Raw genomic sequence first — 27,988 nt, forward strand, 5'->3', positions numbered from 1 at the left:
GGCAATGGAGAAGGTGATCAATCACCAATCATCTCAATCTGAGAGAGGTATGCATTTAATCTATGGTTTTGTCCCTGTTTTCGTGTCATGGATACCTGTTTTTCAGTGAGAGTGCAGATCCGTTGTCTCAATCCTAGGACACCAAGGCAGGTTACAGACCGCCGAAAAGCGGCGGTCTGGCTCCGCCTCCGCTTGCAGCGTCTGGGAGCTGCAGCCTTTAAACCGCGCGGCTCCCGAACGCTGCAGAGGAACGTGGAAATCGCGCTCCTTCTCAGGCCCCGGAAGAGATGCCGCGAGGCGCTAGTCGTGTGCTTGCGGCATCATTTCCTGGGCGCGATGTGTGGACGCAGCACGTCCGCTACGTCAAGATGGCGGCAGCTGTGTGGAACGGCCGCTGCCATTTTGTGCGCATGGAGCATGTACTAGGGTTAGGGGGTGCGGAAGCACCACCCCTTCCTAACCCTAGTACGTGCTCGTTGCGTATTATATGGCGGTTTGTAACCCGCCCAAGAGTCAAAATAGGTCTGTAGACAGAATAGCATGTGTTGTGCCAGGAAATACAGCCAACCCTCCATTTCCACGGATTCTTTATCTATGGATTCAACCATCCACAGCTTGAAAATATTTTTAAAATATATAATTTCCAAAAAGCCAATCTTGATTTTGCTATTTTATACACCATTTTACTATACCATTGTATTTAATGGGACTTGAATATCCACATATGTTGTTATACACTGAGGGGTCCTGGAACCAAACTATAGTGGATGCCAAGGGCCCAATGTGTGTCATGGAAAATGGAGGGGAGTTTCATTGTGCATTGGAAGACCTGGTACAGATCAACTGACATGGGCAGATGGGAAGGTTGTGGGACACTCCCATGTCCATGATTTTGAAAGAAATGGAATACTCAGATCCCCCAAATTCCCTTGATCATTCAGTTGGATGAGAAGGACCTGGGAATATGCAACAAGCTGGATGATTCTTGCTTGAAAGCAAAAGTAGATCCTGAGATTCACCACAGTCTCTATTGTAGGGCCCGACTTGCTTGGAAGGAAGAGCTAATGTTTACCATAGAACCCTGAAAAAGTGGCCATGGTTGGGAGGACAGCATCCAGGACAGTTGGAGGAATCTGTGACAATGTTGGTAGCAGTGGGTTTCAAGTGGATTCAACATCCAGAGACCTCACATCAGAGGGAACCATTTGTATTGCTCTGCTGAGGCTGGTCATTTGAGGCTGGTGCATGATTCCTCCTGGAGGTATGCCATGAGCTCTGATCTTGGTTGCAGCTGCAATACATTTGTCATGAGGTAGTTGGTTTTTTTTTGCTCCTCGCTAGAAACTCTGGATCCAGTTTGGGGATGGAAAGGATCAATGCCCCTATTATACCTGTTATGGTGACTTCTCTTAAGGGACCTTGGAGACGGAGACAACCCAGTCATGCCCAGCTTGGAGACAGATGGCTCTGCCTTACTCCCTAGTGGCAGCAGCAGCACCACAGACTGCCTTATACCCAAGTGCATTCCTACATCTGTCATTCCATGCAGATGGGTTGTGTTAATGAGTTGCTTTGACTGGCAGGTGGGTCAACTGATGCTTGAATCATGCTCTGAAAACTATCAAGTTGTGGCTTTTTCCATATCAACAAAATGTGGTCTGTGTTCAATCTTGATAAATGCAAGCATATATCCATGCTTGCTGCTGGGTCTACATATTTGTCTATTTCAGCACCAATACATGAGGCAAAAATGAACAAAGGTATGCACTTACTGGATGCATGGGAAGATACATTATGGAAAGTTTTTCAGGGGACATGAAGGAATGATGCTTTAAATTTGTAGAATGGCACATTCAGAATGTTCACACTTACAGAAGCTTTGACACGCTTGTGAAGAAGCAATGCATATTCATTTGATCTGATACAATGATTGCAGAATTATGAATAAAAGTTCCATGCACATGAACTGGCTCCCTCTGATGCGAGATCTCTGGATGTTGCATCCACTTGAAATTTAATTAATAAAATAAAGCTGAACAACTTCTTCCTACCTTAGCTTGTTATTAAACAGAGCTCAAAAGGCACAGTATGTTACAAGACTGTTAATTCAATCTATTTTGTGCCACCCACAATTTCTTTTGTCTGCTTGACATGGGGGTCGGTCTGTTGAATCTAATCATATGCTTGTCCTGATAATGTGCATCAACCCTTCTGAACCAGAAGCAATCCTAAGATTAATCAAGTGCAATGGGAAGAAAGGTTGCAAAACTGTACCCTGCTGCTGTTCACAAGATAACATGGCATGCGCTGTAGCCTGTAATCTGCAGTGTGGTTTTTCAGATTCTGGGTGCAGCAGGTATGTCAAAAGTAATATAGATGAGTTTATCAGCTCATTTATTCATTCAAGATTTTTTTAGTCAAATAATGGATAGCAATATCTTGCTCTCTGTTTTTTAATGTATTTTTGCATTTGTTATGTTGCAGTTAAGTATTTTAATATTTTAATTAAATGTTTTGTAAGTAACTAGTAAGTAACCTAACTAGTATGTAACTTGATTCATGTGTTAAAAAATATTTCACAGTGACACAAGTTATCATACAGAATGGTAATCTGAATATTATGGGAATCATGAAGTTGTGGTATAGTGCAGTACAATTCAGATCTTGGAAAGAAGGAGTTAGAAGCAATATTACCAAGTATAGCTAGGCCTGTTACAGACTGCCAAAATAAAGCTGCTTTGGGTCTCTTTGGAGGTATGCTGTTTAAATGATGCATGCATCCTAAGAATCCGGAAGCTGCACCAAAGCTGCCCTCCAGTGCTTAGGAATGGAGTGTGGCTTTGGCGCGATCTCTGGACTCTTAGGACCCAGGCATCATTTAAAGAGCATACCTCCAAAGAGACCTAAAGCAGCTTTATTTTGGCAGTCTGTAACAGGCCCTAGTTACTTTTGGGGTAACAAGAGAATAAGAAAGTAAAAATGCAAAAACAATAGAAGAAATACAAGGTATTGGTGGAAGAAGTTAAGTTCACAAGTTACTTTTTAAAGGTGCTGTAAGGCATTTTGATGGACTCTTTTCATGTTTTGTGGCAATCTGTTATCAGTCCCAAGGGCCTAAAAAAAAAAAAAGAAATAGAAAATAGTGGAAAGGTAACAAGCTGTGCAAGCATTAACATAACAAGTTAATCTTTTGCATCATTGTCCTGAATAACAGGAACAGATTACTTTTAAAGCACTGTATGAGTAACCAAAAAATTCCTTTCAAAAATTAGCTTTCCAAGTTTTGGTTCTATAACATCAGCTGTATAAAATTTTGTGGACATCATTTTGTAGTTCGAGTCTCAATCCACATCAAATATGGTGACAAGTAGTGTTTTTTTTAAAAACAGTCCATCATACTGCTTCACAATTTGAAACTACATTCAAGTTTTAATGACAATCTGAACAGAAACTATATTCTCCACTTGCCATGAAACTGCCATAAGAGGTTAAGGAATATAATGGGTCAGAATTGGATGCTACTGTAAATAACCAGGTAAATACTTTCCCTTCTGTCCAGACTCAGCCATTTTCTATCAGCTATGAACCATTTATACAAAGAAAACATCTCCTGTTCCAGGTGTCTCTGTGGTCTCTTAGAGAGATGAGATGGAACCAGGGAAGACGAATTGAAGGATTGCCAAAGAAATGGTGGGCAAATGGGGTGGGAATGGGGAATGTGTTAGAGAAAGACCTTTTGTTAGATTGTTGTTGCTGTAGTGTGCCTTCAAGTCATTTCCGAGTTTTGGCAATCCTAATGCAAACCTTTCTTGGCAAATTTCTTCCGGGGGGGGGGGGGGGCGGGATTTGCCATTGCCATCCTCTGAGGCTGAGAGAATGTGACTTGCCCAGGGTCACCCAGTGAGTTTCCATGGCCAAGCCAGGATCTGAACCCTGGTCTACAAAGTCATAGTCCAAAGCTCAAACCACTATGCTATTCTGGCTCTAGGTTAGGTCAGCATAGACTAAATTATGAACAGGATGGAGAACAATGGGCTATCCTGAGAAAGGGCAGGATGATAACTTCTTAGGCTGCATCCACACTGCAGAAATAATCCAGTTTGACACCACTTTAACTGCCATGGCTCAATGCTATGGGATTTTGGAGATTGGAGTTTTGTGAGACATTTAGCCTTCTCTGTCAGAGAGCTCTGGTACCACATCAAACTACAGTCATCCCTCCGGATTTGCGGGGGATCTGTTCTGGACCTCCCCATGAATCCAGAAAATCGCATATCCAAGCCTCGTTGATTTGAATGGTGGCATGTGCATGCATGTGCCATTTTGTCCTGCCCAGCTTGCTATCCGTGAATAAATGAGACCGTGGGCTCCTAGTCCGTGAATCAGGAGGGACAACTGTACATTTCCCAGGATTCCATAGCACTGAGCCATGGCAGTTAAAGCACTGCCAAACTGTTTGATTTCTGCAGTGTGGAGGCAGCCTTAGTCGTTCATAGGCAATAAGTGGTTAAGATTCATAGAATCATAGAGTTGGAAGAGACCACAAGGGCCAACCATTCCAACACCCTGCCATGCAGGAATTCTCACTCAAAGCATCCCCGATAGATGGCCATCCAGCTTCTGTTTAAAGACCTCTAAGAAAGGAGACTCCACTACACTTGGAGGGAATGTGTCCCACTGTCAAACAGCCCTTACTGTCAGGAATTAGTTCCTCCTAATGTTGAGATGGAATCTCTTTTCCTGTAGCTTGCATTCATTGTTCTGGGTCCTGTTCACTGGAGCAGCAGAAGCTTGCTCCCTCCTCAATATGGCATCCCTTCAAATATTTAAACAGGGCTATCATATCACCTCTTAACCTTCTTTTCTCCAGGCTAAATGTCCCCAGCTCCCTAAGTCGTTCCTCATAGGGCTTTATGGTTTTCAGACTCTTCACCATTTTGGTCGCCCTCCTTTGGACACGTTCCAGTTTCTCATCATCCTTTTTGAATTGTGGGGCCCAGAACTGGACATAATATTCAAGATGGTTCCTGACCAAAGCATAATAGAGTGGCACTATTACTTCCCTTGATCTAGACACTATACTTCTATTGATTGCATTGGCCTTTTTAGCTGCCGCATCACACTGTTGACTCATGTTCAACTTATGGTCTACTTGGACTCCTAGATCCCTTTCACACCTAGTTTCATTCAGTCAGGTGTCCCCCATCCTATTTAATATCCTATTAAATATGTGCATTTAATTTCTCCCCTAATGCACATATGAAGCAAAGTGCCACTTTCAGATGTGTAATGCATACATAAATATTAGAAGAGGCCTGTACTAAAAGTTGCACTTGGTACCTTTGAGGCAGGTGTACAACCCCTTCTCATGAACCGGGTTGAGTGGATTGACTAATCCAGCCCCACATCCCCATCTCAACCTGTCAAGGGCTAAAGTATGTCATTATCATGTTTGGCTCCGGTTCCAGAAACCTCCTTCTTCCCCCATCCACAGTTATCAGGAGGACTGATGGAGTGGAGGCATGTAAAACCCAGGAGAGGTGGGCAATTGGGAGAACCACCCTGGAAACCTGGAATTCAGCATGCCAGGAAGAGAAGGCTGAAGAAGAGCCCTAAATAGAAAGCGTGGAGGCAGCCGTGGGGAATGGAGCGAGTGAGCTTTCTGCTCCCTGCCTTGCTCTTCCTTTTTCTCCAGTTATTTCTGTCCTCGCTCCTCCCTCCTTGCTGCAGCCTGAAATTAAAATGTTACAACATCCAAGATGTTAGGAGAGTAAATTGTATGTTACAGGCAAAGCAGCAATTACAGAACTGAGTATGGAAATTCAGAGGCAGTCCTACTATGAGGTTTTGGCAGTTGTGTATGTGGACTGGAGCAAGGCTTTGGCGCAACTTCCGGACTCTTAGGATGCAGGCATCATTTAAACAGCGTACCTCCAAAGTGACCCAAAGCAGCTTTATTTTGGCCTGTCTGTATGGGGTCATAATTTAGCTTGACTACTTCAAGTAACAAAATGACCTACGTAAGCTCTGCAGAAATTTCTGGTCATCTGTGCTAGTGGGGTATCTTTATATATGTTAGCTGCAAGCAGTCAGGCCCAGGACCAATCAAATATGAAGGTTTGAGTTTTCAGTGCAATTCTAGATATGTCTACTCACAAGTAAGGAACAGTCATGCAATTTGCCCGATAGCCATTATCCTATTTTTGCATGGAGTAAACAGGCTAAGCTATGACTTGAAATTTCTCCAGGTAGCATTTTAGAAAAGATTTCTTACAGTGATGAAATACTGTAATGTGCTGTTATATAGCATCCATCCATCCATCCATCCATCCATCCATCCATCCATCCATCCAACCATCCAGTTGTTATTGTGTGCTATGTGCCTTCAGATCATTTCCGATTTATGGGGTTTTCTTGCCGATTTATTCAGAGAAGGTTTGTCTCTGAGGAGCCTTCCCTTGAAGCTGAGAGCATGTGACTTGCCCAAGATCACCCAGCAGATTTTGTGACTGAGTGGGAAATCGAACCCTGGCCTCCAGAGTTGTACTCAAACAACTACTTTATTCTCTTTATTTATATCCTACCTTTCTCCCAGACTAGGACTCAGCAGCTTGTAAAAAGGCAGAAAATGCAATAAAAACACACATCTTTAAAAACATGCAAAAAGATCTTTAAAACCAATTAAAAACAGTATAGTATCATAAAAGCCTATTTCTTGCTAAAATCAATTTCGAAGGCCTTGCTGGAAAACAAAACAAAACAAAATAAAGAAGGAGCCTTAGTTTTCTTAGAGAAGGGGTTCCAAAGTGTGGGAGAAGCCACAGAGAAGGCTCACATGAGGAGGTGTGTGGAAATGCCAGTCAGTTGGTTTCTGATGTACGGGGGAACAGTTAATCAGGATTGGGGTACTTTCATCATCCGTACGTAATCCCTAAACTAGTAAATATGTAGAAATTAGGAATCCAAACCAGTCACAAATTCCTAACTCTGCTATGTGTTCATAACTACCTTAATGAATTCTGTCCTCCAGGTTTGGCTTCTCTTAGAGAGAGCATTGGAAATCTGCTTTGTTTTATTTTTGTAATGTTTGGTTTATTAATACATGTACTAATAAATGTACACCTCCATTGTGGAGACAAGTCCTCCAGACATGCCTAAAGCATGTTACCTCACATCAGACCTTTAGAGAGGGGAGCCTTGCACCCCCAAATGTGCCCTGCTCAGGGTCTTCTCAGATGGCTGACACCCATCTTCCCTTTAGCTGGACAGAATGGGATGTCTCATTTTCCCCCAATTCTGATGGCTTTCCTATACCAAATATTAAAGAGAGATCAAGGTGCCATCTTCTGTTAGTTTCCATTAAGAGACACCCACTGTCCACCCAGAGCCATTAAGGAACATTGGTATAAAACCCGAGAGGTCTGCTCAGAATAATCAGAAAGCCCAACTCATAAAGAGTACACACCAACCAGATGTCTTTGGTATTTTCCAAAGTTTTATTTTAAAAATGTTGAAACTTAACATCCCACAAGAATTTAAGAATTTTACCACAAGGAGAAGAGAACCCTACAAAAATATATCATACAATTCACAAGGTGGCAGGGAGGGGGGAAAGACACACAGAGACCCTGCACACACACAACAATTATTCTATACCGGGTGCAGGTGGCATGTGGTCTGTGGGCAGCACCCCCACTGTGTTGCCCATTGCCACTACTGTTGAAACTGGAGGAACTGTATCCCTGTTGCCAAACAACAGCACCACCTCCATTTCAAAATAATGATGATAATAAAAATAGCTCCTTCTCCTCCCACCTCAAGCCCAAGTAGTCTTCTGCTATGCATAGCCACTAGCAAACCCTCTGCCCCCTGCTGCCAAATCCTCCTTCTGAACCTATTGCTACCAGGATGGTGAACCATGTTTCCTCCGTTACTTCTCCTGCACTACTGTAGAGAGCTGCCATACTGCTGCCAATACTCAGGGGCAAGAGCACCAGTGGTAGCGAATTAGGCTGTGGCAAAACTGGCAATGGTAAAGCCCTTAATCATGGGTCCCAGGAAGCTGCTCATCCCTATTTCATACAGATACCACTTCCAAGGGAGAAACAGCAGATGACATTCTTTTCCGCAATTACAAGATTATGAACTGGATTTGCAATATCACAATGCCTGGACATTCACATTTATATTTGTGAATGACCCAACAAGACCTGTCTTATCAGCCTGGCAGCACCCTGATCAAAGTATTTCTGGGGCTCTGAAGATCAGGACACTCAGAAACAACATCTGAAGTCCTCCTGGTCCTGGGACAGCTTGGGACAAGCAATTGTGACAGGTCCCCCAGGGGTCTCTCCAGCTGCCTGCTCTCAAGGTACCTCACAACCAGGAATGCATTGTGGGCACCATTTCATAGAATCATAGAGTTGGAAGAGACCTCAATGGACATCAAATCAAATCCCCTGCTATGCCTGAAGACACAATCAAAGCACCCCAACAGATGGCCATCCAACCTCTGTTCAAAAAACCTCCAAAGAAGGAGATTCCACCACACTCCAAGGCACATTTCCCAGCACCTTGCTCTCCACTGAACCAGAAATGCCTCAGCTGGGGCACTGCCAGACTGCAATGGTAGGCTGGAGGGAGTGGCATCATCAGACATAACTGGGATGAGGGAGCTCTCTCAATGCAGTAACACTGATGATGCAAGATCTCAGCCAGACATGATGCTACAAATGCATGCATGTCTATTTTGTCACACCCCACTTTACCCGGTAGTAGATTTCCATGGCATGAACACATAGCAAAGTAGGTATTCATTACATGTGACCATGATATGAAGTGCTGAGTAGGGATATCTTGCAAATAATTCTAAATTTAGTTTTGTAGCCTCAAACCTTCACTCCATGTCCACTGCTTGTTTAGCAAGCTCCCTCTGGTACATGGCCATATCCCAGTCTTTCAAGAAATGAACAGTTTAACTGGAAAAGAGACATGCCATTAAAAACCTTAATTCTTATGGGCAGCGCTCCATACCTGTTGGCAACTACCACTGCTCAGTCTCATGCTGCTACACTACACCTGACTGCTCACTTTCACAGCTCGAATACCCAGTTTCCTATGTGGAAGTGACATTTGCACAGGAAATTTGTCAATGGGTGAAGTAGCCAGGGTGGACAGAGAAGGGATGGGAGGAAGGTAAGAAAGAGAGAAATGGATTGCCAAACTGAGCAGAAGAAACTTCTACTGCGTGGACTGAGCTGTCCTTTGTCCTCTGCTGCCTTTCCCCACTCTTTGTGGTCTCTTCAGCCCTCTTCCTTGCCTTTCATTTCTTAGCACTTCTCCACTCCAACTCTCTTTCCCCAGAGTTCACTCACAAAAGCCAATATAATTTCAGGTTGTGATTGCTGGAATGGTTATGTGTTTGGTGAAGGGGTAGGAGGGAGTTAAAACTACTGAGGCTCCAAACCAGGTAAAAGGTAGCTGTGGCCAATGCTCATTGAAACAGTTTTTTTAAAATGTATTATTTTAGGACTCCGAACCACCTTAAGAATATTTAAACTGTGGCAATTTCTAGGCTGGCCCAGAAACTGACCAAATAAGTATATAAATGAATAATTTAAAATCACATGATTTAAATTAGTTGCACTTAGCCTGTTCCATCGGTTCCAAGGAGAAATGAATAACAATTAGGCTATGCAGATCTGTGCCCAGCATGTATATAAACGGGAAGAAATAGTGGAATAAATAGAAATCTGACAAGCAAGCCAGCAAAACAAACAAACAGGAAAAAAGCTATGATGACACAGCAGAAAAATAGCCAAAAATGGAGCATAACCCTATCAGGAAATGAGAAGAGGGTACATTTTTACTCCCTTTCAGCAGGGCTGCCATTCAACAGACTTAAAAAAGACAGGGAACCCAGAAACCATCAAGGAAGACTGATTTAGCAAATCAGCTCAGCCCAGCTGAAGAAAATGGAAACTCTTCCAGGATGCTGTGGATAGTGCAACTTGGTTTCCATAACTATTTTTCATGTGAAAAATATTGCATTTTTAAATTATTTCTGTTTATGGAAGCTTCTCAAAAGAATTCATGATTAAAACACATTACTTGGGGATCATTTTTGTCATTATCAATGAAAACTTTTCCTCACAGAAACATCTTTTATCAGTCGCCAAACCCTTTATTTTTTTTATCTTTGCCTACCCAGTGAAAACTGTTTGGCAACATCCTTGCTAACAGCAGTGACCTGGTACCCTGATTTTAAACTTTATAGGTTACATGGGATGGAGATGCCCAGGGATAGAGAGATCTCATGCACTGTTTTTACTTAATTATTTTCGCCCTGAACTATCTGCTGCTTTGTACCAATCTGTTTCACTTTTAGGTGCTGTGCAGAAGACTTGTATATCCTCCATATTTTAGTGATTTATTGTTTTTATTCTCTTTGCTGTTATTATTCAACCTAGATTTTACATTTTGAGCTTTATCTTTATTGTTTTCAGTATGAATGCTATAAACTACTAGACTGTGTTGGGGAGGAAAAAGAAAATGTCAGCATTTGAAATTCTTAATATGAATTTTACAGAGTCACCAGATGCCCAACAGATTAGCAGGACTCCTGTAGCTTTTAATTAGTTAAAGAGAGTGTTCCAGCTGATGGAGTGCCTCTCAGCTGCACCTTCCCAAATTTCCCTTTCAAATAAAAGGCATAAAGGAATCCAATACCACTGAGACTAGCTGACTTACTCTAGCATACACTTTCATGGATTCCAGTCTATTTGCATCTGGCCGGAATTCATGAAAACATATGCTAGAGTAAACAAGAAAGTTTACCCCAGAGGGCAGCACCAGGTCTAATGGTGCTAAATTACAGGAGGGACAATTTCAATTGAACATTAGAATTAACTTCCTGACAGTGAGAGTGGTTTGGCAGTAAACCAATTGCCAACAAAGGTGGGGAGGTTTCCTTCTCTAGTTGCCTTCAGAAAGAGACTGGACATCTACCTGTGGGGATGGTTTAACTGGAGATACTGCATTGAGCAGGGAATTGAACCTTACAGTTCTGTAATTCTATGATTAAAGACATTTAATAAAATACATTTAACTGAAGTCTCTCTGAACAGAAACCAATCCAACTTTAACAAAGCTAAGCTGAAGAGGAACATTTTTGCTCTGTCCCATGGCACATGTGTTGGAAGAAACTGAGGAATTGAGCCAAAAACGTTATAGCCCCCATCCACAAGGAAAAGAAGCTGACCACTGGGGCAACTGAGCCTATTTAAGGAACAATCAATGAACTATGTATAACTAAGCCCCAACAGCTGCCATCAGCAAGCATTAAATAGGCTACAACATACAAGAAGGAGACTTAGGCACGTTATACACCGCCATAAGGGACGTCCTTAGGACGTCCCATTTTGAAAAAGGGGTGTCTCTTCCAGACACCCCTTACCCTATTACGGACAGTCTGTAACAAATGGCGGCGGCCGTTCCACACGGCCACCGCCATTTTGACGTAGTGGACGCTCTGCGTCCGCATGTCGCGGCCCGGAAGTGATGCCGTGAGTGCGCGCTTTAGCACTTGCGGCGTCTCTTCCGGGTTGCTGGAAGGAGCGCGATTTTCACGCTCCTTCTTTTCAGCGCGGAGGAGTCACACAGTTTGGCTGCTGTGGCTCCTCCGCGCTGCAACCGGCAGCGCCCCAAGACCGCCCCTTTTGGGCGGTCTGTAACGGGCCCCTCTGTATATACTCATGTATAAGTCTAGAAATTTAGGTCAAAAATTGACCCCAAAAACCTGAGTTGACTTATCCATGGGTAAATGCAAGTATTGTATCATAACTCTTATTTAAAAGAAGGAACAATCTCCTGGTGAAAAGCAAGAGTATAATATGTGAAGCACTGACCCCCTCTACTCTCTCGTTCATCCAGTCTTAAGAGGAAGCACAAAGAGTTATGTCTGTTGGACATTGTAAGTTATTTGACATTGTTTTGCTTTGCTTCATCTTTCAGATCATTTGCTATGTGCCCCCAAATTTTATCCTCAACTTATCCATGGGTCATAGCAAAATCCATAATCTTGGCCCCCAAACTTGCCCTCGACTTATACATGAGGTCAACTTATAGTCAAGTATATACGGTACTGGTAATTAACACAGGGTAACTTTACTGAACAGCATTTATTAAGGCATACATTACTTGACCATGATTAAGAGAGGTTATATGGAGAGCAAATAATAGTTTATTACTCATCCCTTACCTATGCTCATCAGGAGGTGATGAAACTGAATTAACTTGCAACAAGGAAGTCTTTAATTAGAAGGCCAGGAGCCCTTAAAAGTCTCAGTGGTGACTTGCTATACAAATTGGTATTGCTGTTATATTTTACCACCCTCTTCCCCTTGCTAACAATAACATTGCTTGCAGTGAACAAAGAATGGCAATCCCAAAGAGAAGGGTAAGTCTGTGAGTGATTACGGAATGCTGAGTAACAGAGTGGAGATGTGCTCAGTTTGCTACTACTGCTGGGTGTCTCATTCTCCTCCATCCAATTCCCTCTTTCCATCCCCACAGTGCATAAAAGTCATTAGCGTCCTCCATAAAAAGATTATGGCTAAACTCTGGCTCTTCAAATCACATGATTAAAAGTAAAATTGTTGGTGTTAGGAGAGATGAAGAGACACAGCACATTTTGCCCTGGGTACCAAGCATGCTTACTAATAAATAAATACATATTTGTGTGTGTTAGGGTGCAAGGTGGACACCTTTTGGGTTATTATAATGCTAACAGCTCTTGCCCTCTCTTATCCTGCCTCCAAACTGCTCTGCTCATGGGATACTGCCCCAGCCATCCCTGTGATGAGAGCCTATTCAGAAGCCCAGCCTAGCAGGGGGCACCTGAGCCCCCCTTTCTATGTTAGGAAGGTCCTGCAATGATGATGGAAGGCCATGGCACAAAGGGATCCACAATAATGCTGCTGCTGCTGCTGTGTCAGGAGTGGCAGTACCAAACTCACAGGACAAAGGGGCTAAAGGGAAGGCTGCCAGTTATCCAGGATTCCCTCAGAAACTTCAGCATTTGGTCTTGCCACAAATCATCCAGGTCTTCTTACTTCCCATGTAGTCACAGGTTCACCAGTGGGATCCTGGGCAAGAAACAAGAGAGACAGGTAAGAAAGGCAGTCTCAGTGCTTGGAGTGCAAGGGTCAGAACTACATCATCCAAATTTCTTGTATTTCATGGGGGGACACGGCCAAGAGTCCGCTAGCCCCCTGCAATAGCACCTAAATCATGTATCTGCATCAAAATGGCTTTCCAACAAATTACTTTCAAGAAAACTGGTTTAACTTGATTAATGTTCTTCCCTTTAACTGATTAAATGTAAATGGATTTGCATATTATCAAAATTTCAAGAGCCTCATTGTGGCTTCTCCTTCCATATAAGTGTGCATGGGGGGGATGCTGCCTCTCACACTCTGCAGAGGGGAATGTGTAGAGGGGAGACTGTGCTCTGCACTTTTGGTCTTCCCCATGAGGTTGAACCACCATAGAGAAGCCGACAATGGAGAGCAGCCTCTTTTCTCCAGATGCCATCCCCACTCAACACACAACAGGGATGTGAAGGTTGGGTGATCTGCTCTCCTGGCTCCATTCAATTATAATAGTTGGGCATGGAAATGTCAGCCAGGCTAATGCGGACATCCTTTTGAGATTCTGAAGGTGGGCACATCTAACATCAGATAAGCAAGTGGCCATTTGTTTTCGAGGAATTGTTGTTGTTGTTGCATTTATTTATATCTCACTTGTTCCCCAGAACTGGGACTCAAAGCAGCTCACAGTTTAAAAGAATGATATAGTTTAAAACTTACAAAAAGAAAACATTGAAATAGACTAAAACTATTTGCAGTATTAAAACAAGTGGTCATGACCTATAAAGCCCTACATGGCTTAGGTTTAGACTATTTGAAAGGCTGTATCTTCCCATATGAACCTGCCAGAGTTTTAAGGTCTTTAAAAGAAACGCTTTCTCTTGATGTCACCACCATCACAGCCTCACTTGATGAGGACATGAAACACCCTTCCGCAGGAGGCTAGGCTGGCCCTTTCCAGGCTTTCCTTTCACCGGCAAGCAAAAACATTCTAATTTAAGCAAGCTTTTAATGCTTAAGGCACACTTTTTAATACAGATGTGTGTTTTATCTGTTTTTTAAATTTTGTATGATTTTTAATGATTTTTATTGTGTTTTAATGTGTGTTTTTAAACTGGTATTAAATTTTTTGTAAATATTTTAAATTTGTTGTTGCAGAATCTGCTTTAGGTAGAAAGGTGGAACATAAATAAAGTAAATAAATACATAAATAAATAAAGTCAGTCAACTTCAAAATGAGATACTTTTCCTGTTATCTCTAATCTTAATAAGTCCAGCTTCTCCTCAAAATCCCCATTACTTTCTGTTACACATTTATTCACATTTAAAATTTGGTCAGACAACTTGGATATTAAGGTTTCGTTTTAATGAGCATAGGATCAGTTTCATGACTCTTAAAATTTTGCTGGTGTCCAGGTTTATGATGTTGTGTAAATCACCCTCTGTTTAATTTCTGGAGTCAAAGGTCCAAATTGCTACTTATTATTTTAATCTTCAATTTTGGAGCACTCTGCTATCAATCTGTTTCAGCTGTTAGTTTCACTTAGTTTCACTTTCCAATAACTTCTCAACACAGACTGCACTTGGAATATTTACAATGCACATTGTTTGTAGTCACTTTAGGGTAATAAATTACCAACCAAGTAGGGCAGTGTGTCTCCATCCCTGTTCAGCATGGGTCAGCCAAGGTCCTTCAATAATAGTGTAAATTTTTGTTTAGAGAAGCTTCTGTCTAACCAACATTAACCAATCCTTGTGATTTTTCAGCTTTGCAGTGGAGAATGTTGCAATTTCCAGGGTGTGCATTTCTACTAGACTGTTCCCTAGCCAACTCATGGGCTGGAGAGTTATCAGGAACACTGTATTTTTGCCCTTGTGGAATCCTTCTGTATCTTCATAGACTTAAAGAAAATAATAAATCCTGCCAAGCTAGGAGCAACATATAAAGCATGCTACTAGAATGGAAATCATCAGCTATCTTGGTCAGAGCAAGGTTCATTTTTTACTTTTGAAGTTTGAAGTGCCATAAGATCCCCTGCTGCAACATTTCAATGTGGGAACATGCAGTGAGATGCTGTTTTTAAAGTAGTGAAGAGAATACTACACTTTCCCCCTCAGCAATGCTTCACTGTTTGTGACACTTTTCCCTCCAATTATTTCCATCTAGTTCTCTTAAGTCTTTGCATCGCCTCCACCTCCAGTTCAGGAAAGAACATTGATCTTGATAGGGTTTCTTTTAAAAGGCATACAAAGCAGTCCAGTTAACATACACATAAAGTGAAAGGAACAGGGGTGGGGACAAGAAAACCTCTCCTCTCTCCCTCTCCATCCATTCTTTTTTTACTGAGTCCTGTGCTAATGTCTTGAAGCTAAAATGAGGCTGGAGAACAGCAGATATTCAGTAACTGAAGGTCTTAGTCTCTTTGTCCTCCAGAGATTTTGCTGGTAGCCTTGTTATGTTCAGTATTTTCTTTTCAAAGACAAGGAAGACGCTCCTAGCCTAGAATGGAATGGCTCTTAAAATTTCAAAAGTAATAAATGTTAGAAGTTTGAGTTGCAGAGGAAGAATCTGTTACTCATCACCATTCATGCCACAGAAAAGGTCCAAGAGGTGATTGGACTCCTGCTGGAGAGGAAAAATGCACAGCCTTCAAAGAACTAAAGATGGAGAAAGTAAAAATAATAATTAGGATAAGATCTGTGAAACGGTGAGACCTATATGAAAAGGGCATTCTTGTCAAACCATGTTCCACCTGTAAGACATGGGCGAAGCATTGTATTTCGCAAGCACAAAATAAGAAGTGCATCTATTGCTGGAAAAAGATGAGGTTCCTGCAACAGAAGCATCGTTGTTGGTCTGTGCCTTCAAGTCGTTTCTGACTTATGGCAACCCTAAGGCGACTCTATCCTGGGGTTTTCTTGGCAAGGTTTGTTCACAGGGTGGTTGGCATTGCCTCTGAGGCTGATAGAGAGTGACTTATCCAAGGTCATCCAGTGGTTTCCCATGGCTGGGCCTGGATTTGAACCCAGGTTTCCCAGAGTTGTAGTTCAATGCTTAAACCATTACACTACACTGGCTCCAAGAACAGAAGCATTGCCTCTACTGCATTTGTCAAATGATCAGCACTACCACTAAATAGTAGAAACTGTTTTAATCAATGGATTGATCAATTAGAATAACCAACTTGCAGTACTTTTCAGCTTGATTTCCTCTGCTGTGTTGTTCACTTAATTCCCCCCTTCCACCTGTCCTCTTGCCAGGCCAAGCCATTTCACCTACCACTTCATACCTGTGCTGCTTACCTGTTGAGCTGGAATGCACTGGTCTTCCCTAGGCCCTCCAACTTCTCCATGCCTTCCAGTACTTGTGCGCTCTCCACCGTCTCTGGTGTGGGCACCTGCGAGTCACTGTAGGGCCCCAGAATGCTGACTGTGGTGGGAGACAGGTCTGTTAAGGGCTGCTGACTGCCTTGCTGTTGGAGTCCACTCTGCTGGCTGGAGTGGTGCCGGCGCTTCTGGTTTCGGTCCCAGCTGCACGAAGAGGGCGGGAGGTCAGGGAAGGGAAAGGTGTTACTGCTTTGATACCAGCTCGCTGTCCAGAGAATATCCTCTCTTGCATTATTTACTTAGCTGTTTCAAGGTAGACAAAGTACTCCTCCCGCCCAAATGCTACACACCAACTGTGAGGACAGTATATTCCCCCAGAACATGAAGTCCTTAACTATTAGGAAATTAAGATGTCCACCTGTATACTTGATAGGGAATGCCACGCTGAAGTGAAACAATAACTAAACTTTATTTCTGTCCTCAAACACCACACTCCACTGCAACTGTGATACAGAGCACTGCCTGGAAAGAAATGTTACAGGTGCCAACTGGATATTCTTTCTGAAAGCACACGTCATAAAATACGGAATTGCTTCAGCCTCATGTCTTTGTGCTGAACTGCCTGGCCTATGTGTCCCAGAGGGAAGGCATTCTTGTGAGGGCAGCAGAAAGTGACTGTACTTCTGAAGCTCAATAAGTCTGATCCTATAAGAAACAAAACAGCAGAAGAGAAATCCTCTCTCTGTAATGTCAATCTGAGGTTTCTGGCTGTGTGCAGAGTCATAGATATTCATAGGTAGGTTTTGGATAGACGCCGATGGCGGCACATTCCCTGAAACTCTAAATCCCTCTTACTGTCAGCTTGCCAACAGACTCCCTTGGGCTTGTCATGCTATTTTTATTCAGGTCCCACTCTGGACATACAACCTCTGGCCATATGATTGACCCTTTTAGCTCTGGGCCCTCCAACCCTGGTTAAATGGTGCATCCTGTACACTGGGGAGAGGCTTGTCTGATGCAGCTAGTACTGCCAAGTTTAATTCTCGCTTCAAGAATCCTTGTACCTAGGGAGCAAAAGAGGTGATGTCTAGTCAACTCAAGTGGAAGCTAACAGCAGCAGCAACCACCAAATGAGCTTTCTGATTGCTTCTTTCGCTGGTGGTGGCACTGATGCTGGCTGAGCCTATCTCTGCTTAGGGGAGTCTGGGAAAGGACAGTAGCTGAGGAAGGAGCACAAGCATGAATTTATAATCATTTTCATGCAGCAGCAAGTGAAATGATGCACTGAGGCTGAGTTCAACAACATCCTGCTCCAGTTTTGGCTAGACAGTTGAAACATGTGCTTCAAGTGAAAATGCTGTTGCTTAACTTTTGACCTTAAACTTCTGGGCAAACAGCCCAAGTGTTGTGGCCTAAATCCAAATGCAAGCCTTGACTGCAGTAGAACTACTAAATCAATGGGAACTTGATAACTAAACATTTATTTTAAGTTCTATTGCTTCATTGTTTAATTCATCTCTAGGTGGAACTAACAATTATACTTAGGTTTCTAGATTTTTAAAGTTCTGGCCTGGTTGTTCCCCCTGCCCCCACCTTATTGGTTCACAATTCTAGGTACTATTTGTTTATTCCTCCATGAATTATAGGATCATACAGTTTGAAAGACCACAAGGGCCATCCTGCCATGCAGGAACTCACAGTCAAAGCACTCTCGACAGATGGCCATCCTTCCTGTTTGAAAACCTCCAAAGAAGGAGATTCCATCATTCTCCAAGGGAGTGGTGTTCCAGTGGTATCATTGCAGTTGAGGTCACCAAGGGTGGGTGCCCATAAAGGGCTGTTGGGGGTGACAATGGAAGACTCTGTTGCCTTCCATCCCCCCTCCCTCTTGCTGTCTTGCTCACCTGTCCCCTGGCCAGCCGCCTCCCACACAGCCACACCACTCCTGGGGTAGTGCAGTGCTGTGGACTGCGTGCCCAGCAGCTGTGCCATAGCCAGAACAGAAGGCACTACAGACTCCAGCAACAATTCCTGCTGCAGGATAGTGCTGCAGCTGCCAGAAGGCCCATTCAGGATCTGGTGTGGCTGCTGGGCAAGCAGCCACACCAGACCCTGAACAGAAGGCAGTGGCCACTGCTGGTGGGTGGTGTTGCAGCCTCCACAGGCCTGCTAAGGGTCTGGTGCAGATGCTGGGCAAGCATGAAAGGTAGGTGAGACCCTTTCTCACTTGCCCAGTACCTGTGCCAGTCCCACCAGGTGTCCCACCCTGCCTTACTATTAGGAAGTACAAACCCCTTGGGGTGACACCCTGTGTGGTCTGCATCCCCTGAGTGACACCCATGTCATATTCCACTGTTGAACAACTCTCACCATTAGGAGGTGCTTCCTAATGTTGATGTGGAATTTCTTTTCCTGTAGTTTGACTCCATTGCTCTGGGTCTTATTCTCTGGAGCTGCAGAAAACAAGCTTGCTCCATCCTCCAAATAACATCCCTTCAAGTATTTAAACATGGCTATCATGTTACCTCTTAAACCTTCTCTTCTCCAGGCTAAATATACCCAGCTCCCTAAGCCACTCTTCATAGGGTAGGGTTTTCAGACCTTTTGCCATTTTGGTAGCCCCTCTCTAGGCCTATTCCAGCTTTTCAATATCTTGAACTGTACTGCCCAGAACTGGACAAAGTATTCCAAGGTGAAGCCTAACCAAAGCAGAATAGAGTGGCACTATTACTTCCCTTGATCTAGACATTATACTTATATTGATGCAGCCTATAATCACATTGGCTTTCTCAACTGCTGCATCTAATTTCTGACTCATGTTCAGCCTGTGGTCCATTAAGACTCCTAGATACCTTTTGCATGTAATGTTATCAAGCTAAGTGTTCCCCATCCTAAATCTGTGCATTTCATTTTTTCTGCCTAAGTGCAGTATCTTACATTTCTTATATCATTTTGTTAGTCTTGGCCCAGCTTTTTAATCACTTAAGGTCATTTTGAATTCTGATATCATCCTCTGAGGTATTTATTAGCTACCCCTTCTCTCATAATATCATGAGGGATTTTGTCAAAGGTCTTACTGAAATCACAATATACTACATTGACAGCATTCCTTTCATCTACCAAACTTGTCACTATATTAAAAAAAAAAAGAAAGAGATAAGATTAGTCTGCCATGACTTCTTTTTGAGAAATCCATGCTGATTTTCAGTAATCACAAAATTCCTTTCTAATTTCTTACAGTCTGTTTAATGATCTCCTGTACAATCTTTCCTGATACTGATGTCAGGCTGACTGGGCAATAATTGTTTAGGTCCCCTTTTTTTCATTTATTTGAGGCTTGAGTCAAAATTTGTCCTCTTCCAGTTTACTGGGACCTCTCATGTTCTCCAAGAATTCTCAATGATTATTGCCAATGGTTCTGAAATTACTTCTGCCAGTTCTTTGAATACCTTTGGATGTAGTTCATCTGGCCATGGAGACTTGAATTCATTTAGAATAGCCAGGTATTCCTGTAGTACCTCTTTACCTATTCTGTTCTGCATTTCATCTACTGTATCACCTTCCCCAAGTTGAGCACCGTTCTCCTTTTGGGAGAACATTGAGGTAAAAAAGGTGTTAAGTAGTTCTGCCTTTTTGTTTTGTTAGTATTTCATCATTTTCCCCATTCAGTGTTATTCCTTTTGCTGCAGACATAACCCATTTTTTTTCATTTCTATTGTTTTTAACCCCTCTAGCAACCCTGAGTTTGTTCCTTCCTTCCTTCCTTCCTTCATTTTTTTTAGCTTTTCTGACTTTCTCCCTATATATGCTGGCTATTTATTTGAATTCCTCTTAAGTGATTTTGCCTTTTTTCCTGCAGGAAATCAGAGTTGTCAGTAAGGGGTGCAGGCAAGGACATAGCCAAGGGGGGGGGGTTCTTGGGGTCCGGACCCCCCCTTCTGTTAGATAAAATGAATGGTTAGTGCTGCTGCGCCGCCAAACCCAAGCCCCATTATAATGGTGGCACTCAGTCTGGACCCCCCCTTCCCAAAATCCTGGCTACGTCCCTGGTGCAGGGGGTGTGGACTGCACTAGGTGACACCTCAGAGGGGTTTGCACACCCGGTGGCGCAGTACACCTGGTGGGACTGGTATGGCTGCTGGGCAAACAAGAAAAAGTTTCACTTCTCTTGTTCGTTCACCCAGCAGCCATGCCAGACCCAGAAGGGGCTGTCAGGAGGTCACAGTACCATCCCTGATCAGTGATTGCTGGTGGGAAGTGAGGTGCCTTCGATTTCAGGTCTGGTGCAGTTGCTGGGAGAGCAGCTGTTCTAGTTTCGAAACAGGTTGCTGGTAGGCTACAGAGGTAGGGAGTGCACACAGGGACGTAGCTAGGATTTTAGGAAGGGGGGGTCCAGACTAAGTGCCACCATTATAATGGGGCTTGGGTGCGGCGGCGCAGCAGCACACACCATTCATTTTTCTAATGAAAGGGGGGAGTCTGGACCCCAAGAACCCCCCCCCCCTTGGCTACGTCCCTGGTGCACATACCCATTCCTGTTTCTTCATTACCATGACTCTCTACCGTGACAATGGAGAAGCTCAAATGAGAGGTCCTACCTTCCTTTCCATTACCTCCCACTGTCTCACTATCCTAGCTGCCTGGCCATATCCCAGCAGCCCTTTCTGGCAGGCGAGCAAGGCAGCAGGAGGGGAGGGAATGTGAGGCACACCAACCCCATCTTGGCAGACATTTTTGGGTGACACCAATCGTAGTGACCCTACTGCTTGGAAGTAATACTCCAGTAAGATAGAAGGGTTGTTTCTGTTGCCTGTAGTTCTGGAAAGAGATACCATGTCCTAAGCACAATTTTAAAGCTTTGTAAAAAGACAAAATGGCTTGTCTCAAGGACAACTTTTAAAGTTATGGTTCTATATTGCAGGGCAGGGTGAAGAATTGCTTTTGTTATCTATCAGTTCTGGGAAGAGAAGATATCAAGTCAAAAATATGACTTTTAAAGCTATGTCAATACTTTTAGCATGGGAGTACTTATGCTTCAAACAGTTTATTCTGCTTCTGTAACAAACTGATGAGGAAAATAAAATAAATAAAATCAATGTGTCTAGAAAGAATCTCTTGAATAGAACTTGAACTAGGATGACTGAGTAAACCAAGTCATTAACTATGGTACTTACTTGGTGTCTTGGGAAGACACAGATGGTGTCTTAAAGGGAGAAAACAGAATTTATAGAGAAATCACCATATATAACAAAAGTTTCACCAGAAGCATTAGCTTATCTTCCCCTAGCTGCCCTAAACAAATGTGCATTTCATCAAGCCAAACCCTGGATCAGACATCAGCTTTGCCTTTCTAGCACCAATCAATCTTTATTTTATATTTCTGTATAAGTCCCATAAAAATATATGAAGCTGCTTTATGCAGGGTCAGATCAATATTGTTCTCTACTCTCTACACTGATCAGCAGCAGCTATGCAAGGTCTCTGAGAAAAGTGAAAAAGTCTCCCAGCTGAGAGGCGCTTGGCACTGAACACAGGACCTTCTGCAAATAATACCTATGCTCTCTAACTGAACTATAACTATGGCCCAATGCCATACAAATGTTATATTAGTCTACTTCCTAAATTACACACTTCAGAAATACGACGGTCTACTTCAAGAATAATAGAAGACTTGACTAAAAATATATCAGTTGAGAAAGACAACACATTTCGAAATCTTTTCAAATTTACAAATTTTGCATTAACTCTAAAATATTATTACATTTAAAAGATATGGTCACATAAATGTCTGAATTATATATGCATACTACAAATCTGTATATGACTTACATACACAAAGCAAAGTATACCAATTGGTCTTGCACAAAACCAAAATAATTTCTTGTAAACTTGAGTGCCAATTGCTTAGATGTCTCCAAATGCATTTTGAACTGCTCAGCAGCTCACAGTTGTTAAGAAGCAGATGTTAGAAGAACCATCAAGTTCATTAAGGTAGTGTGAGGCAACATGTGGCCTGTGGATTTCATGAGACCCAAACCAAAAGTATTCTAGGGATGATAGAAAGATTGCCCTGAGGAATGGAAATAACTGAACTGTGAGGAAATAATACAGTGCCTTTCTCTGGTATTTATGTAATATGCAACATACATATCCCTATCCAGTGCTACATCTGAAAGCATGTGCTCCATAATGAAGGGCTGCTAGATTCCAATAACTTGATTTATGAAGCCTGACCACTTCTGAAAGAAACAGTTTGTGCAATCAGGTGTACTGCCAGCTTCCAGACATGTGTCTGGAGAATGGAAAAGTCCCAGAGAACACAGATATTGCCTCTCTGTGAATTATATCATGTTGTTTCATGAATTATTAAGACATCTGGATCATTATTTTCAATTCTAACACTTCTTCTAGTAACATCTTCACCTTCCCTCACATCAGATGATTTGTGGAATGGTTCTTTTAGCTGTCTAAAATCTACTCACCAGAATTTGAGTATTATTCCCATAGCAACTAGGACAATAATGACAGAGATCGTAATGGTAACATACAGTTGAGGATCCACACCTGGAATATGTAAACACAGGGAGAGTCAGTGAGAATGATGAACAGAACAAGCCATAAGTTTCATCCTGGACTGTCCGTTTTCTCTGGTTGGGCTTCTCTGTGTACCATTAAAAGAGAAGCAGAAATCTAGCAAGCAGAATCCTGCAGTTGTCCTGATAGGAAAAACCTCACCCGTCAAATTTCTGCTTCATCACTCAAATTCTTAAAGGTATATAGGAGCTTTGCTCTTTCCATGAAGTTGGTACACTTTGGCTGACATCCTGTTTGTGACATACACAATTGTAACTGAAAGTTAAACCTGTGTATTTTTTTTTTTTTTGTTCCAGCTGATGGGAGGACTTCAGTACCAACTACGATTCCCTCCTCCAGCCAGTAACCTGATTTACCACTGGCCATTCCACATTCAATGGCAAGAGGAGGACAAGGGGCAACTAACCAGCCAGCTAGCCATCCAGTTCCTGCAGCCACTAACAGAAAGAACAAGGCACTCTCCTTGTGGCCATATGGAGGTCCAGGAGGATGCCATCTTCTTCCTGCTACCTGTTGCAGGAATGTAGCCAGCTGGCTTGTGGCTGCCCTTCATCTTTCCTCTCATCTGATCTTGGCCACTGAATGGCTGAGGTGGAGGTCACAGAGCCACAAAGCAGGTTTGTGGGCATATGAAGGGACATATAGGGAACTTCTGGATCTGCCAGTTCAATGCAAGGTCTTGGCCTCAATCTGTTCTTGAAGTCATAGAAGGAAAGAGGTGAACATTACCTTCTCCTCGAGGCCCAAAGAGGAAAGGCCGTAGTGTGGCTGGAGTTTGGCGCAGATTGAGCCCTTCATTGTGTAGCAGTGAGTGTGAATTGGGTTGTGCTGTTGCCATTCCACTTGAAGAAACAAAAGTGTAATCCAGAGGTGGTAAACCTGGGTTGGCAGAGTTGGCATCACCTCCATCCTCAGCTGATATTGTGGGACCCCAAACTATGGCCCAGGGGTATTGTGAGGAAGACAAGCCATCCTCAAAGCCTGATGGGGTGGCGGGCCGACTCCCCTGGGCCTGACGCCTCAGCCGTGCTGCACCACGCAGACCAGCCCCCCTGAAAAACAGGGACCGCTGACGCTGTAAGGAGGAGGGTGATCTTTTCTCTGGGGCAAAGTTCTTGTCCCATATGCAAACAGATCTGAGGGCTGAGGGGCTGCGATGGCTGCAGAGTGCCCGTGCTCCTGCCAGGGCACCCCGGGTGCGAAGAGACCAGACGCTGTGTGGTGGGACTACTAAGGCCAAAAGCAGGAATGGCCAGAGCTGAAGCAAACAGAAGCAGGAGATGATGTGGAGCCTTGCATTGCTGTGGAAGAAAGGGAGGGGAGGGAGAAAGACATAGAGATAAAGATGTGTTAATAATCTGGAGAGCCCTCTCGATAGGACTCTACTCTCAGCATCTGGTGGTCTGGCTCCCATTCAAATCAGGAGATGAAGACAGGGCAAAATCCACCATGAGGTTCCTCTCTTAAAATCCAAATGACAAAAGGATAACCATATTAATTCTGTGTAGGTATCATTCATTTAAAGCAGGGGTGAGAAGCATATGTCTCTCCATATGTTGTTGGACATCAGCTCCCAGCTGCTTAGGGCTTCTGAGACTGCAGTCCAACAACATCCGGAGAGTTGCATGATTACCATCCCTGATTTTAAGAAACCTGCATATGACCCCCTGCTAATTTGTGAGAAATGCTTCAGGGCATTTCTATCTCAAGCATCAAAATGCCTTGGACTGGAGATGGAGCAACCACAAAGTAGTCTCTTCCAGCCAATCTCAATCAGCTCCTCTCTCCAAGGGTCTGGCAATGCCACTTGCAAATGCTGAGTAAATAGTATTGGCTGGGTGGACATGTTCTGCAGCCTTCTTTCTCAGTTTCAATTACCTCCATCTTTTTGCAGAAGCCTCCCTCTGGTGTGATCCATCATGCCTATGAGTCATGGGTCCTTTGCTCAAACAATTATCCCCACCATAGTTGTTAACTTACCTGCAGGACACTGTCCAAATTCAGCTATTGAGCAGGTCACATTTCCCATGGTTCATAGCCCAATCCAATCCTAATGGATTAAATCAGTCTCTCCTATTTGCAGTAACTCCCTTCACTGATGCCATTCCTCACCACCTAGTCATGTGTGCTTCTTTTGCCTACTCTAGTTACGGACAGTTTCTTGCAGCAACATCAGTTGCAAAAGCCTCTTCAAAACCAACTCCTAGGCAACCCCCCCTCCCAAAAAAAGAAGCATTGTCGTGAACTTACCTGGCACAAGTCTCCATCTCTAGAGGCAACAGCTTTGCCACTCAGCAGTAAATCCGTCTCATATTCTTCACTAAAACAGGGAATAGAAAAGGGGGTGGAAATGTAGATTGCATGTTACCCAAAGCATATCCAAACTTCTTCAGCACAGCTGATATATGACTGCCCAACGACCACCAATTTCCAGTGCATTCCAGTGGGTCCTTTCAGTCTCCATGAACATGCCATGTGCTATGAACACAAGTAGACTATGGAGAAAACGAAAAGAAATCTCATCCCAGGCTCCTTATTCCCTGCATGTGTTTGCTCTCTACATTCACAGATGAATGGGGTGGGGGTGGGAGGAATATGTATACAAATGAGTCCCCCATTAGCATGAACATATCTGCAACTCCTCCTGGGACTTAAAATGAAATTTGGTGTCTCTGATTTCTTATCACTTAAAACAAGTTAACAGAATCTTAATTTCAGCATTTATTTATAGCATAGAGCATGTAATCCATTTACTATAAGGAACCATTTTAATTGTGTGTGAAGACAAGAAAAAGAACAGGAATAAAATTAGAATGATAAACACATGAGATATGGAAAGGGAATGAATAAGCGAGAAAAACCAAAGCCTGCTTAAGCATTTAGAGAGGAAAAATTGTGTCCATAAAATATTTAGTATTTACTTTCCAGTGGGCTACAACTACTTTTGTACATTACCCTTTTGCTCTTTTTATCTCTGCCCCTTCTCTCCCCTTTCACACATACCAGATAATTTTTGATACAAAATACAACTGTGTTTAAAAACTGTCTTTAAAAAAAAATCATCAGCAGCAAATCAGGATACTGATATTGTCTCTCTGGGCTTCTATATTTTGATTTTAAAAAGCTCTTGGTCAAGCAGCTTAGCTTTATTCTTTCCACCCAGCCTCCCATCCCGGATGCTGAGTTCAAGTCTATTCCAGTCTGGGTATCTGAGAAAAGCCCTAGAGATTAGGGCTGGTTTGCAGGCAGGGAGATCCCAGGTGTTACAGCAGGTCTTGCAGTCCATCCAAGTACAATGGTACCCTCCTATGAAAAAATCCTAGGCTTTTCCTAGAGTCCAGCATCTAGACTGTGGTGTGTGACTGATACAAATTTTTCAGCAAACTAACTTGGGAGGGAAAATCAATGTGCTAACTTTTTGCTGACTTGTTCCCCAAAACTATCAGACAGACCTCATTTTCTAGGAAAGCATTTCTGGCCAACCTTTTACTTTGTGAGAGTCCACCCTCTTTCCTCTTTTTGTTGTTGTTTTGTGCCTTCAAGTCGTTTCTGACTTATAGCAACCCTAAGACGAACCTGTCATTGAGTTTTCTTGGCAAGGTTTGTTCATAGAAGGTTTGCCATTGCTTTCTTCTGAGGCTGAGAGCATGTCACTTGCCCAAATTCACCCAATAATCCCTATATTGGGAGAAAGGTGGGATATAAGAAAATAAAATGAATAGAATAAATAAATAATAGGTTCCATAGCTGAACTGGGAATTGAACCCTGGTCTCCAGAGTTGTAGTCTTTTTAACCCAATCTTTTTTGTGTATTTGCCTACACCTGAGGGGTGTAGCAGAACCACGTGCAGACAGAGAGAGGAAGAGATAAATGGGCTGATGAAAAAAAGGTAATTTGAACAGATGGCTATATGCACAGAACTACAAAAAGTAAAGAGTAAATTTCTATCTTGGAAAATAAATTCACTCCTCATTTTACATTCTGGTAAATCAGATGTGCATTTTTACAATGTTAAACAGCTCCTTTATTGCAATCTTATTACTTTAATCTCTTGAACATGTTCTCATAGAGCATGATTCAGTTGTGATTAGAAACTTATCTTGTATTTAAATTCAGATCCTTGCAAACACACATTTGAATGCCTGCAAAGAGCCACGGGATGGGACTGGAGGAGGAAGATATGGACACCGTTTTTCCTATTTTATAAAAGGCTGTTGCTGTGTGACCCTGGGAGGGTTGCTCTGTCTGAGGAGATCCTTTAAGTCTGAAGAGAGTAATAGAGTAATAAGGATATATGTGGAACATTAATCACTAACCATAAAATGTGAAGAATGATAGGATTTGTGAAGTTGAAAGCTTTCATGGCCAGCATCCATAGCTTTTTGTGGATTTTTTTTTGGCTCTGTGGCCATGTTTTAGAAGAGTTGATTCCTGACACTTCGGCCCCATTCCCACTGGCTTATAAAGCAGATCAAGACTCGGATTATGGGAGCATCGTTCCCATTTGAGTGCTCATTCGATCCTCATTACACCGATTTCGTTCCCATTGGAATTCGGATCTGACCCCCTGTAATTGATTTTTCCAGGGAAAACCCAAATCAGGGGGACTCAATCCTGGGTTAATTTGACTGTACTTTTTTTGGAGGTTTTTCCTGCACCTCCTGAGTCTGATTCGGGGTAAATGAATGGGAATGACAAGGGTGTCCGATTCGGGAACTTGTCGATGGGAGGAGCAGTGATCAAGGGGCTGGCCTGGGGGTGTCACCTGCTTGTTCTCTTTCCTGCATTACTGGTGCTATTTCCCCCATTGGCACAGCCTTTCCCCCGGTGGAGTGGGAAGCAGGGTAAGGCGATCGCAAGTGTAGACAAATTTATTTTTTTAAAAATTAAGCTTTCGATCGCCTAGGTGCTCTGTCGG

At 43.0% G+C, this 27,988-nt stretch overlaps 1 protein-coding gene across 2 annotated transcripts in view; it reads right to left on the reverse strand.

Annotated features, from left to right (window-relative positions):
- Positions 1 to 7,498: 7,498 nt before the first annotated feature.
- The window catches only part of PIANP (PILR alpha associated neural protein), a 45,492-nt gene continuing 25,002 nt past the window's right edge, over positions 7,499 to 27,988 (reverse strand). For both annotated transcript variants that reach the window (XM_089488926.1, XM_089488927.1), the window contains exons 2-6: positions 25,320 to 25,389; positions 23,799 to 24,370; positions 22,958 to 23,039; positions 16,452 to 16,679; positions 7,499 to 13,145 (exon numbers count right to left, since the gene is read on the reverse strand). In XM_089488926.1, the coding sequence (XP_089345052.1) occupies positions 13,124 to 13,145; positions 16,452 to 16,679; positions 22,958 to 23,039; positions 23,799 to 24,370; positions 25,320 to 25,336 (921 nt within the window). In that variant the 5' untranslated portion in view covers positions 25,337 to 25,389 and the 3' untranslated portion in view covers positions 7,499 to 13,123. The remainder of the gene's footprint in view (positions 13,146 to 16,451; positions 16,680 to 22,957; positions 23,040 to 23,798; positions 24,371 to 25,319; positions 25,390 to 27,988) is intronic.

The sequence above is a fragment of the Sceloporus occidentalis genome, unplaced genomic scaffold (genome assembly GCF_023333645.1).
Source record: "Sceloporus occidentalis isolate IW3139 unplaced genomic scaffold, rSceOcc1.0.p SCAF_1, whole genome shotgun sequence".
Classification (NCBI taxonomy): domain Eukaryota; kingdom Metazoa; phylum Chordata; class Lepidosauria; order Squamata; family Phrynosomatidae; genus Sceloporus; species Sceloporus occidentalis.